This window comes from Vidua chalybeata, chromosome 1 (assembly GCF_026979565.1).
Source record: "Vidua chalybeata isolate OUT-0048 chromosome 1, bVidCha1 merged haplotype, whole genome shotgun sequence".
In the NCBI taxonomy this organism is placed as follows: Eukaryota; Metazoa; Chordata; class Aves; order Passeriformes; family Viduidae; genus Vidua; species Vidua chalybeata.
The window spans coordinates 56,688,405-56,701,840 of record NC_071530.1 but is presented as its reverse complement, the minus strand read 5'-3'; the positions used below and the strand labels follow the sequence as shown (position 1 = coordinate 56,701,840).

The following is a 13,436-nucleotide window of genomic DNA, read 5'->3' as shown; positions in this document are numbered from 1 at the left end:
GTACCTACTAAGGTCTGCAGTCCTAATGATAGAATAGTTCAGCTGAAAGGGACCTACAATGGTCATTGAATGCAGACCTGACCACTTCAGGGCTGACCAAAAGTTGAAGCATATTGAGAGTGTTGTCCAGTTGCCTGTTGGACACTGGCAGACAGGGGGTATTAACTACCCTTCTGGAAAGCCTGTTAAACGTTTTGACTGTGATAAATGGATGTGATTTGTGCTAATAAAATTGTAATTATATCAATAATTTGGGAAAATAATAAGAAAAAATATATGTGATCAGTATTAAAGAGCAGGAGGGTTTCCTTACAGATTATTCTTGTGAGAAACCGGATATAGAATGTAATGTTGGAATAAGCAGAGTATCCAAAAGTAGAAATGGCCTCAAGGAGGAAAAACTACCAACACATAATTGGCAGAAGTCAGAAACTGACTCCCAAACCAAAATTGGCACGAACTGAAGTTAAGACCCCAACAGTGTGAAAGTCCTTTTTTCCTAGCCTGGCAGCCAAAGAAGAGGTCTTGAAGGTGTGAAGCTGAGTTTTCAAGGTTGTTTATTTCTTCTTATCTAAAAGATTTTCTCTGTGACCTGCCGAGGTCCGGCTAGTACAGAAGCCATGACAGTCTGTGGGCGTCTCCCACATATACCCAAAATTACGTGTACCATGTTTACAGTTCTTATACCAATACAGGAAATCTATGTTGGACAATGTGTCCCTATCCTAGACCAATAGAAAGGTGTCACTATCACACTGAGACATGGAGGACAAGAAGAAGGAAGAAAAGGCTAGGGCATGCCCAGATTTCTCCATCTTGTATTACTGAAGTACATTCTAAAAACCCCAAAATTCTACTTTTTTCACCCTGTACCAATTCCCTTATTACACTACTCGATCCCTTTTGGCTTGTAATTCCTCATATAAGGTTGGCAACTTCTCCCATGGGCTAAAATCGAATCCACAGGTGTTTTTGACTTGTTGCCAAGATCCCTGAGCCCCCTGCCAGGGTCTCGAGGCATCCAGAGCAGCCAAAGGGATATTCTGGACTCTGACAAACTCCCAGAGCAAGATTGACTTTGACTATGAATAAAGTTGGGACCATTCCAGACAGGGAGTCTAAAATAGTGGTCTTATCTATTAAATAAATAAGGTTTAATTGGAACATAGTGCTTACTAATTTAACACCAAGCTTCATGCTCATGCACCACCTGCCAGGTTATTCAGAGGACATGTGAGGAACACCTTTGGCCTTCCTCCAAGAACACCCCCAAAGAGATCAGAAGACCCCATAGCAGCAGTGGGAGCATGTGCTGTGCAGTAGAATGATGTAGAATTCAAGAATCGGAAATAGGAGGAGATTTATGGGAAACTATTAATGAATATGTATTAGCACACAGTATATAAGTTGTGTTTGGATCCTTTTGCCTTTTGTACGTGAGGCAGGATGGGAAGCCCTCCACATACCCTGATCAATTGGTTTTTGCTTATGCTTTATCCGAACCACTGCCAAATTTCTTTTTGTAACTACTGATTATATTTGATTGTATTATTTTATCTCAGTTAAAAGGGCTGCTAAATTTTAAGTTTGTGATACATACAATTAGACATATGGGACCTCATTCATAACATGACCATACTCTTGGCAAAGAAATTCCCCTCATGTCGTGTCTGAATACCTCCCTGCCCCTCCTTTTCCCTCTGGGGGGGTCACAGCTTTGAACTATTCCCACATGTGCTGGCACTAGGTACTGGGAAGAAAAGATCAGCCTCTGTGTTTCTACTTCTTTTTTTGCCTGAGCTAATTTTGCTTTTTCGCTGATTCTTAATTCAGTCTTGAGCTGTTTTGAAGACCAGACTTCTGTCTGTTTTTTTCATTCTATTGTCTCAAAATCAAGTTAGTATTTCAGCTTGAAAAACCCCAAACTATTTGTATTTGCCATTTGTATCTAGTTTATATATAATAAACTAGATACTAGATATTTAATAATAAACTAGATACTAGATATAATAGAATAAACTAGATACTAGATATAATACTGTATAGGGTGGCATATAATACTATATAATATACTATATTAATAACATATACTATCTTGTAATGTAACATTGTAATGTTAATATATATGGATATAGTAAATATAGATAATATTAAATTATATATATTGTGTAAATAATATATAATATAGTTTTTGCAAAGACAAAAATCCCCAAAGTAATTTCTACTGCTCTTTAAAAAGTAAAGTATGAATTAGGCAATGTGGTTAAAACATCCTGAAATGTAATTTTAAATTCTTATGTTTTATTAAGGTTAATGCTTCACTTCCACAAAGTCGTATGATACAGTTTCTTCCTTTGGCCGCCAACTGTGCCGCTGTGACCATTCCTAGAGCTTTTGAAAAAACCTTTTTTCATTTGAAAGCAAATTAATTTTGCTGGGAAAAAAAAAAAAAAAAAGCATGTTAGTGGCTTGAAATGTTCTGGTTTATTCTTCTCTTCAAAATGTTAATTTCCACTATCTTTATTGAAAAAGCATTAGGTAGTTCAGGAACCTAAATTACATTAGCCTTTTGGAGAGTCTTTTGGCTTAAGTCATGGCCTAAGTGTTTGATTATCTCTTTTAATTGTTATGAACCAGGAATAAACTGCACTCTGTCCTACCATATGAGGTAACCTACCCAACTGGTAAAATGAGATCCATGAGATCTCCATGAGATTTTATTAACTTTTTTTTTTTTACATTACTGTGTAAAATTTAACCTATCTGCCACAGCCAATTGAATTCATTGATACTCACCTAATAAAATTCTGTTGCAGGCAGACACTGCTGGCACAATGTTACAGGAAACTGAGTGACATAGGATTTCTCTTTCTTTTATCTCGAGATATAGAAATTACAGAAGACTGCTGAAGTAGAAGCATGGTTCATGTTGATGGCCTCAGAAAAATAATTTTGCACAGCTGCCCTGTGCCGTTTAATATGTCTATCTCTAGAACAGTATAATCAGAGTTGATGCAAGTATTTACTACTGCTACTTTTAATTGATATTCAAAGTTTTGTATAATATTCAAATCTCAGATGTAGACATTGTATTTAAAGGACCTCTTTTTTTCAGGTTCTTATATTTATGTAAACATGCTAGGAAAAACTTTAGATGTTAAACACTGATTTTCACACTTGCTTGTCTTGTACTGCTTCAGAAAGTTTTCTTTCATCTTTTTTTTTTACATTCTTAATTCTGGGTAATGACAGTCCTGTAAAGATGACAAGACAAGAAGGCTTCTACAAAGCACTGTATGATTCAATTCTAGTTTCCGGACACTAGTTTGCAGTTGTTCTGTCAAGTGTGGGATTGATGGAACTTCTGGACCTTTCCATGCATGGTAATTTGGTTGAAAAGAAGTATGTACTGTTTAAGTTTTATGAATTTGTATTTATTTATTTATTTTTAAGGTACATTGAATTTCAGTCCTGGTGCTGCTGATTCCATTCCTGGAGAAGGACAACCTACAGATATAAACTGGGTAAATAAAGACAGGAAAGACTCTAACAGTGATCAGAATAGAAGTAATATACCAATTCCTAGTCTGTATTCTGAAAGAGGTACAGATTATGAAAGCTCTTCCACAAAGCATCATGGCTTTTGTAATCTAGAAAGTCAGTATGGGAATTCTGAAGACTTCCACCAATATTTTGGTACCAGTAAAAGTTTGAAGAATCACAGCTTGCAAAGCCAGAGATTGCACAGATTAAGAAATGAAGGCACATGTGCTAGAAATAAGACAAGGCAAAGTACTACTGATGCGGCTGCAGGTCCAGGAATTTCAGATGCTGCGCTAGTACCTGGTAGTAGAGCACCTCCTAGAGGATACAGTGATATTCTCTCCTCAGAGAGTGACAGGGAAGTACCTAATGCAGATAGCAGAGGGGCAAAGCCGAAGAAAACACATCTGATGCATATATCTGGGAGAGGTTTCAGGGAAAAGGGAAAGCAGGTACATGACCGTGAAAAGCGAGTGAGTTCTAAACAGAAAGTAGAGCGGTTTGAAAATTTTCCATCTTTGGATTTGACGCAGTCTGACTCTTCAGAATCATCCGTTGGAAAGGCATTCTGTAATGCACCTTTTGGAAGTGGGGATGAGCAAAAAGGCTACAATAATGTAAACAAAAGATATCCCCGGAAGCCTGTGTGGAATAAACCCCCAGTAGAAAAGGAGCGTCAGAAAAGACATGATTCTCACCGTAGTAAAAATACAAAAATAGGTAAGAAGTCTTCTGTTGCATATACTCTAAAAGATAAAAATGAAAGGAAGAAAGAACTCATTGCTCACAAAAATGATGAAAACTTGACCAGTGAAATCAGACATCAGTTGTCTGAGTCTCTCAGGTTCAGTGGAAGAAAGTTCTTGCTAAAGGGGGATCAAGTACCTTCACTTCATTTCAGCTGGACCCAGTACTGGAAAAAGCAAAGTGATGTACCAAAAACCAAAGAAACTCATACAGGTAAGTTTTTGAGACTGTCCTGGACTCCCATATGAAAGATATGATCTTGAATAATTTAAGCAGTCTTCGCTTCAGTTCCTTCCTTGAGTAGCTGAAGAAGGTTATTATTTTACATTAAATTGGTATTGGGATCAGAGGGTAGAAGTAAATGTAGATGCATGGAATCTCAGTGGGAACATATTCTGTAAATTTACTAGAGAAGGACAGATTTTGTTTATAGTTTTTTTCTGGTTTTGCTACCAAACTGCAAATGATGACCTAGTCAGCTACCATTTTAAAACGTGTATGTTGTGGGATTAAAATTCTGAGCATTCTGAGTAATGCGACTTGAGAAGGATAATGCTGAAACTGACTTTTGCAGAATAGGTCTTTTCATGTTTTATGTAGAAGTAGGAAAATGCCAGACAGAGAAATGGTATTTTACTCATAACTGAATTTCATGTGCTTTTTTCTGCACCTTTGATGCCTTAAAGAACCTATAAATGAAACAACACACACTTCCGAGATAATATTAGTATAGGAGGTAATATAAAAGCTGGTCTTTATTGAAGGCCTCTGGGGCAAATATGGGAAATGTCTACAAACCTCCCCCTGACCCCCCAGGTGCATAGGGTTTCATAAGTTTAGTAAATTAGCATAACTGACAAAAATCACTAATTAGGAGCATAAGTGGTGATGCTATTCCAATACCCCACAGTTCAAAACCCTTCTAAATCCTCCCCCTTCAGATTGGACTGAACCTTGTTGATGAAAATGTATCTCAAAGAGCTGTTTTTCAAGCGTGGTTTCTAAGGAGAATCAAGATAGCATAGGGATCTTGGAATGTGTTTTGTCTTTTCTGCCTATCAGGTCAGGGAAAAGTACTGGGGAAAACTAGCTATGAATGCAATAATAGGCTACAGAGCTCCAAATATGTGTGTGAAGAATACAGGGAATATATAGAAGAAGAAAGACAAAAAGCATTAGGCATCACCTCAAAAGGTAATTTGAAATAGAGGCAATATCTGGATATTATTTTTGGAACTTTGAGAATAGAAACATGTGCTGTTGACAGTGTAAACCAGACCCACAGTTTTTGGCTGAGTGAATTTTATGCTGACTCATAACCATTAGTGACTGAAAACATTAAATGGAAATCAGCTCAATCTCTTCAGGGCTATGATACTAGTTTCTGTTTCAGCAACAAGTTAGGTAGCTTATTCTTATTGTTTTGTATAAGCTTAAGCACTAAGTGTTAAGAGGCTTAAATGTTCAGAAGCAATAAGGAGAAACACCAAGAATTATATTTATTTGGTATTTTACAAAGCATCTCAACCTTACCTTCTGCTGCACAGAATGATAGGATAGACTAGTTCCAATTATTACATCCCATCTGTTGTCCCTCACATGGATGTCTGGTAGATGTGGCTTTCCCAGGGTGGGGGGCCCTGCAGTTGGGCAAGTCTATGCAGCAGTTGGATGGGTGTTCCCTGCCTCTGACTAGAGGCTATGCCACACATCCAAAAGAGCTTCCTCACTTCCTCCTCAGTTTGGTGTCAGGGTCTGTGCAAGTCTGGCAGCAGATAAACCTGGGGCTAAAGCCCCAAAGCTTTCTGGACATCCCTGCCATGGATGCATGCTCTTCCAGTCTTATCCATCATTTCCCAGATGCTTTATCTCTGTCCCTTAGGCAGTTTAACTCACAGTTGAGAGCCTCAGCCCAGAGATTTCATTTAGGGTGCAGTGGTCTTCCATGTAGTTTTTGTTACACAATATGCTATAATAGGCAAAAGTCCTTCATAAAAATGTTTAAGCTATAAACTATAACATTTCAGTCTCTGATACTTGTATTGGCACAATCTTACAATATTATGTTTTTACACTGTACACTTGTAGTTAATACATTTTAAAATCCTGTGGTCATTTCTAAGGTGTATTTGGTAGTCTTACCTTGATGGGTGAGGAAGTAATCTGACAGAAACAAAGCTTTATGTGGTGCCTTTCTTATGGTTGCATATCAGGCTGTTTTGACTTTAATGTGGGGTTCTTGCTTTATTTTCGAAGTACTTTTCCACATTTGTTCATATGGCTCAAAAGACCCTGTACTTTGACTGTTGTTCCCAGTAATTCTACTCCTAAAACACTCATTTTATAAAGGGCTTATTCCCATAATCCAGGTCCTTTGGTATTAATATTTGTTGTGTCATCTTCTCTATACTTAAGGGTAGAAATTAAATGTAATTTTGGCAGAGATTTCTGTATTTAAGAGCATTCATCTTTTTAGTTTAAAGTGTATGCAAAGATGAATTTCCTATATGAAGTGATGAGTAAAATCTCAAACTTCTGCCAATCTTAAAAGTGGCATTAATTAATTAATAAGATCAGAATAATTGCTATTTTTGAAAGTGGAATTTGCATTGCCACTTTAATAAGGATCTTATAGTTCTTCTTCCTGCTCTGAAGCTAAGAAAAATGCATAGCAAGTATCAAACTGGAATCTTCCATGAGTAAACTAATGCCATATTTATAGCCACAGAGCTAAAATAATTTTCACTATAATTTAAATGAAATATTTTAATTTAATTTGAGTTTCATTTCTCAGCTAGCTGCTCTTTTATGCACAAGTAATATATTTTATTTGTAGGGTCATTGATTGAACAGCTGACCACAGAGAAGTATGAGTGCATGGTATGCTGTGAGGTGGTCCGAATAGTTGCCCCAGTGTGGAGCTGTCAAAATTGTTACCATGTATTCCACCTGAATTGCATCAAGAAATGGGCACGATCACCAGCTTCACAAGCTGAAGGTTGGTATTTTCTCAAATATATATAATATATATTCTATATTATGTATACATATTGTATATATACTGTATATTATATAGTCTCAAATATATGTGAGAATATTAATTTCAAATTATCAAATATATGTGAGCCAAATTCATGTGTTGCTTGTGTTGTGAAAACTATTTAGAAATATTTTTTAAGATAACAATGTGACCCACCTGTGAAGCAAGGCAACCAAGTTCATTGTTAAAGGGATCCCTGGGGGTGGACTAAAGCAAAACAACACTAAATAACTGATACAACAAAATTTATTAGAACTGCTTTGAAACCTGAAGTGGAAAAAGACTTAATGGATTTGAGAAGAGGTACTATAGGCATTCTGAAGCATATGATCACCCTAAGAGAGGAAAACAGGAAAGAGGAAAAGAGAGGTCTATCACGACCCATGGCTCCAGTGACATGGCGGGGGATCGTGGTCCATGGTCATGATATGCAGTCTGAGTCCATCGGAGATGGGGGCAAGCATACATATCAAAAATTGGGGGGTTTATAACCCTGATTCTTCTAGTAAACACTCCTGCACCTCCTCCAGGAAGAATTCTGGGTATGCACATTCTTCTTTCTGGAAGGTTTTGGAAGTCTGGCAGTGTCAAATAGGGGGCTTGAGTGTATGTGCCTGGAAAAATTTTCTGAACAAATGTTCCAATTTCAGGGTTTTGCGGCTGCATGGTAGTGGTTTGTGGTGGAGAAAAATTGGTATTAAAAAAACTCCTCTACCCTTCCTCTGTAGTATCCATTCCTTAACAGTAGCTTCTCCTTTATTTCAAAGTTTCTCCTTTAGTTAAACAGGCTTAAACAGCTTGTTTAAGGCAAAATTTAGCCATAAGGTGCAAATGGTTCACTACAAGCGGTAAACTGTAAACAAGTTTTAAATAAATTTTTCCCACTGTTCTGTGTATGCCTTATATAATCCTCATAACTTGATTCTTTCCAGTGTTCTAGCTAAACCTAATTTCCAGATTTAAATGCATAAGATCATTCAGTGAAATCAGTGCATCAGGATGCAAAACTCTGTGGCTGTTTTTACAATCTCATCTCTTACTGTGCTTTGCTGAGCAGTCAAGTAGAAGATGCACTTCATGCATTAGTTGTCTGCTTTTACTTAACCACTTTTTAGTTTGTTTATCAGATAAAATACTCCTGAAATCCATCCCTCATGCCATGCAATGAAAGGGAATTCAGAGAAAACAGAAAGCTTCAGCCTTTGTCATCAGCTTAAACTGTTTCAGATTCCTTGTATTATACCACTTTTTGAAACTCAAACCAGTGTGTTACTCCCTTTGAATCCTTTAATGTAAGCTAAGGCTGAGTTGCAGTCACTGCTCAGTTCAGTCGAGTGGTGTAGACACACTCTGAAGATGAAAATCCTGAAGTAGGCTTTATTTTTTCTGTACCCTGCTTGTTCAACATTTCCCATTCTTTGTGTGTCTTTCTGTATCTCTCTGGGCAGGCTGAGGAAATAAAATGTTACCTAGTTCCAAATTTTTGACAGAAGTTCTTGCAGACTGTAAATCTCCTGCAGAAAGGATTGGTTGAAAAGTTTTTTTTTGCAGAAGATGCATAGTCAGACTTCTGGATGGGGCTGGTGGTGGGCCCCAGTTCTCACTTGGTGAGTTTATTTCAAAGGGGCTTGAGGTTCTACTTTACTGTCTTGGTTTGAAAAGACAGGTGTTTGCTAAGGAAGGCAGGAGCCTCTCTTGAAATGGAAAATGCAAAGCCTCTCCCTCCAAATTATTCTAATTTTGGAATTAAGAGGCTCTCAGGCAAAGATATGGGAGTAGGAATAACAGTTCTTTATTAGGAAAAAAAATTTTTGAAAAATCCAGTAATACCAAACAACACTGACAGAGTCAGAATACAATCTGATACCCTGTTGGTCAGGGTATTGATAGCAGTCAATTAAATGGTGGTTGCAGTCCTCCTGGAGTGACAGATGTGGTTCTGTTGAAGCAGTGATCCTGTAGAAGGGTGTAGTTTTCTCTAAAGGTCCAGTGGTGGTATAGATGGGCCTGGTCTTCCTCTGGGAATCCAGTGGGAAAAAGGTGGCTGTGGTATTCCAAATCTCAAATTATATCCAGGTAGGAATGCTGGGCCTCTCCCCCTGGGCAGAGCATCTCTCAAAAGGATGATGTAATTTTATCAGTCATGCAGTGAGACTCAATGGCCCATTAACAGAAGATATTTTCTGGAGGGAGGACTGGTTGTGGAAGAGATAAAGAAAACTGCCCCACCTGGTTTTAACAGGTGGCCCAATTAACAGAAGATAACTGCCCCACCTCTCACAGATGGCAATAGAATACACACCCCCAGCCACATCTTGCATTTCCAACTTAAGACATTTACCCTGAGGTGGGCACAGGGGAGAAATGCAACAACATACTTAGGAGGTTAAAAACCAAACTTTATTGGCAAACTTTATAAGCCAAACCAAGAGTGACTGTTGAGTGACTCCCCTTTTCTGGAGTTGATTTATCTCCCTGGAACAGCTTACTCCTTGACAAAAGAGTAGCTGCTTGCTTAAGGGGGCTTTTATCTTTCAAGACAGTAACCTTAGATATTTGAATCCTGAAATTTTGGGCCATTTGCTTTTCATGTAAGAATTTGTGGACTAAATATGTTACTGTATTCTGCATATGAGAGAACTAGAGCTAATCATTAACTGAAATTAAAGGTTGTGGCGTCAGTAGAACTGATACCGTAGATCCAGTAAAGACACCAGTACAATATTTCTTGACCTGCAGACTCAGCTACCCCGTCTTGTTTAGATTTTGTACTTCAGAGTGTATTTCTTTTAGCACAGGTTGTTTCAGTATATGTTCTGTGTTTCAGGCTTTGGATAATGAGGAATTCACTAGAATCCTGGCAGTTATTATTGTCTTCTGTAGAAGAAATGGGACACTGTAATCTACCTAAGTCCATAATTGGCTGGGTTTTGGAAGGGGGAAAAAAACCTGTTGTTTTTTTTTTTATTTTTGGACACTATTTCCTTTGATTCTGCAAATATTATAATGAATTCCAGAAAATCTTACCTAATTCAGCAACAAAAGTTTTCACTGGTATGTTTCACTTCCAGCCTATTGGCTAGTAAGATTAGTTTTGAATATTCATTTTATGTTTTTACAGCAGTGTGTCTTGGTTTGAAAGACAGGTGTCTGCCAAGGAAGGAGGGACCCTTGGTTGGAGGGTATGACCCTCTTCCCTCCAAATTATTATAACTTTGAAATTAAGGGGCTTTCAGGCAAAGGTATGGGGAAAGGAATAGCAGTTCTTGATACTAGTATGTATAACAAAGCAAACAACAACAGCAGCACAACAAACAAAAAAACCCAGAAACCCAGTAACAGCCTTCTCTTGGCTGCAAGCACTTTCCCCTATGGCGCAGTTACGATCCCAGCCAGCAGGGGCACTGTCGGCTCCCAGCCAGGCAGGGCAGGTGAAATGATTCCCTCGCGGCTGCACTGGATGCTGTGGCGCAAGTTCAGCTGCGTTTCCCTCAAGTGGTAATGGTGGACAGGCTGGATGGTGAAATGGGCTGCAGCGGGAAGCAGGGAGTGGCAGGTGGGATGGCAGAAGAAAGCACACCCCCTGGGGTGGCAAACAAATGTAACAGAAAACTTTGGGGTTGCCTGGACATGGAGCACTGGGTTAAAGTGTAGCAAAAAAGCCTGAGACTGCCGCAGACAGCAGTGGGGCTGGGCAGTGGCCTCTGGACTTCTCCATAGCAACTGCCACACACAGCCAGAGAGACGTGCTCTCCTGGAAGAGTGAGGGTCAGGGTCCTGGATTTTCCGCTGAGGCACCTAAATAGATGGTGAGGGTCCTTTCCAATCAGGTGTTAATAAGTTCCCAGTTCAGTGTCTGTTCTTAAGAGTGTTATAGGAAAAAAATGATCAAGCCAAATTAATAATTAATTAAATAGATTTTTATTTCGCGACCGAGATTCAGTCTTAAATAGCCACAATCAAAAGGACAGGGCCGAGCCCAGGATCGGCGCTCGGTGAACACTGATCGCATTGGATCCCCTCTGTTCACGAGTGTTGTCTCTGTCAGGTTAGTTTTATACAGATTTTTCCTCCTGGGGCAGAGGTTCTCCTATTCTTCTCCTTGCTTCACATATTCATGGGGTCTCCTTTTCTCTGTGCTGGGCTGGACAAAGCTGTTTCTGGGAAGCAATGAATGCTGATGTTGAGTTACCAGAACCTGGTACTGGGATGCATGTTCCTGACGATGCTCCTGACGACTCTGACTACCTTTACCCATAGATATGTCCCATGTATTCATCACTTGGGTGTCTCCTGGATGGTCCAGGAAAGGGCCCATCTCCGCACAGAGTCAAGCTTTTTTGTTTGTAAATGAGGTCTTTCTGCTTGCTGCCATCTGTGGTTTTGCAGCCTTTCCCTGGCTGCAGCTTATGGTTTAAAAACTTTAAGAATTTTTCATACAAGCACCATTTATTACATATATATTTTACATAAGCACAGTTTATTCCATAACATATATTACAAGAGCAAAGACTCACCCACAGTAAGGAAGCAGCAGTGCAAGGCTGGGTGCTGTGGTAGCAGTGAATTTTTCCCACAGGAAGCAGCTCAACTGTCTTCCTCCGATGCCAAGAGTGAGAGAGAGCTATGGGCTAAACCAAGCCGCTTACCACTGCCCCGCCCCCCCAACCACCCCTCGCCCCCCCACCCAAAATCTGGCAGTATCTCTGCCCTTCCCAAGAGAAAGCCCTTCAAATAAAAGAGTAGCCAGCTGCATCCTTCCTCCACCTTGGCCATTTCTTTTGTCTCTCTTAAGTCCTAGTTGTTATTTTCTCTTAGCAGCAAATAGGACAAAATTCCATGAGAGGAAGAAAAAAAAAATTGAAAGATCCTATCCTCCAGTGGTGTTTCAGTGAAAATTGCCGTCCTTGTAGGGCCTTGCAGCAGCTCTTAACCTCTGTGATTCATAGTAGAAGGCTGAAAGTGTGTGTGTGTGTGTGTGCATAATTTCTCACAATTTTTTGTGATCACAGAATTGGATCAGAGAAATCCTGAATACTTGGATGAAGTAGGTAACATCCCTCATGGGGATCTCATATAATTTCATCTTCCAGAACAATAGTGACTTGTGTCTGTTACAAGAGAAAAGAAGGTATGGATCCTTTCGGGGTGTCAGGAAAATTAATCCACAAATATCAGAGGTTTATGTCCAAAAAGGAGACAAGGGAGTCCTTCTACTTTATTCGAATAAAGGGAGAGGCCATGGGGCATTCCTCTGGGGTCTCTCAAATTTTTGGAAGATGCAACCTCCTCTTTTACCCTAATTTCCCGGCCGCATTTATACAGCTTGTTTGTAAAGACAAATCCGCTATTCCTCTCAATCCCTTCTCTTTTATTTTTTTAATAATTGTCTTTACAAACTTTAGTTATCATTGACTTAATTTCCTGTTCCTGGGTCTTTTTTTTTGTTTTGCAACTATTTGCAGTGACATCAGTTTCTGTCTTTTTGTAGCCATCTCTGGATCAGTAGGCATAGCTGTTACCTGCATCCCTTTGATCACATGTTGAATAAGTTGTACTGAGCAAGGGATCATGCATGGTAAAAAGATTAGAGTTGCTATAGCATATAAGAGGAAAAAAAAGCATTTGTTTAACCCGTAGTCCACCAGGTAACCATGAAAACACATCCCATTCCCATCCTTTACATATTTGGACCACCACCTTTCCAATGTAATTATGGAAGGAACACGTTACCCAGCTACCATTAGTGAGCTTAACATGCCTTTGATTCCATCTGCCTTGATATCTAGAACAATCATAAGGAGAGCAATTGGGGGTCCAACAATCTAAACCCAAAGATAAAGTCCAGTCACAAACGTTTTTTCCCACATATATGTTCCCTGTTCTATTTAGACAATAAATGTCTCTTTCAGAAGAATGAAGCTGCCATGGACTTCCTTCTTCATCCCAAAATACTGTTCATTATGGACCTCACTCAGGGTGCTAACCCAACATTTAGGCTCGACTGGGCTGGCCACCCATGGCCAGCTTTCAGATCCCCCTGGCCCTCTGTAGACCTAACAATTGCTAAGGTTTTTGCTGCTTCTTCTCCCAAGGTTAAAAAAAA

The 13,436-nt window shown here is 39.2% G+C and overlaps 1 protein-coding gene across 3 annotated transcripts in view; it reads left to right on the top strand.

Moving 5' to 3' along the window:
* NFX1 (nuclear transcription factor, X-box binding 1) overlaps positions 1-13,436 on the top strand; it is a 98,185-nt gene that overhangs the window by 7,683 nt on the left and 77,066 nt on the right. For 2 of the 3 annotated variants that reach the window (XR_008435207.1, XM_053967489.1), the window contains exons 2-3: positions 3,454-4,503; positions 7,127-7,288. Coding sequence is in view for 2 of the 3 variants with exons in the window: in XM_053967489.1 (XP_053823464.1) it covers positions 3,454-4,503; positions 7,127-7,288 (1,212 nt within the window). In the remaining variant the exon portion in view is untranslated. The remainder of the gene's footprint in view (positions 1-3,453; positions 4,504-7,126; positions 7,289-13,436) is intronic. The other variant, XM_053967502.1, reaches the window with a different exon arrangement.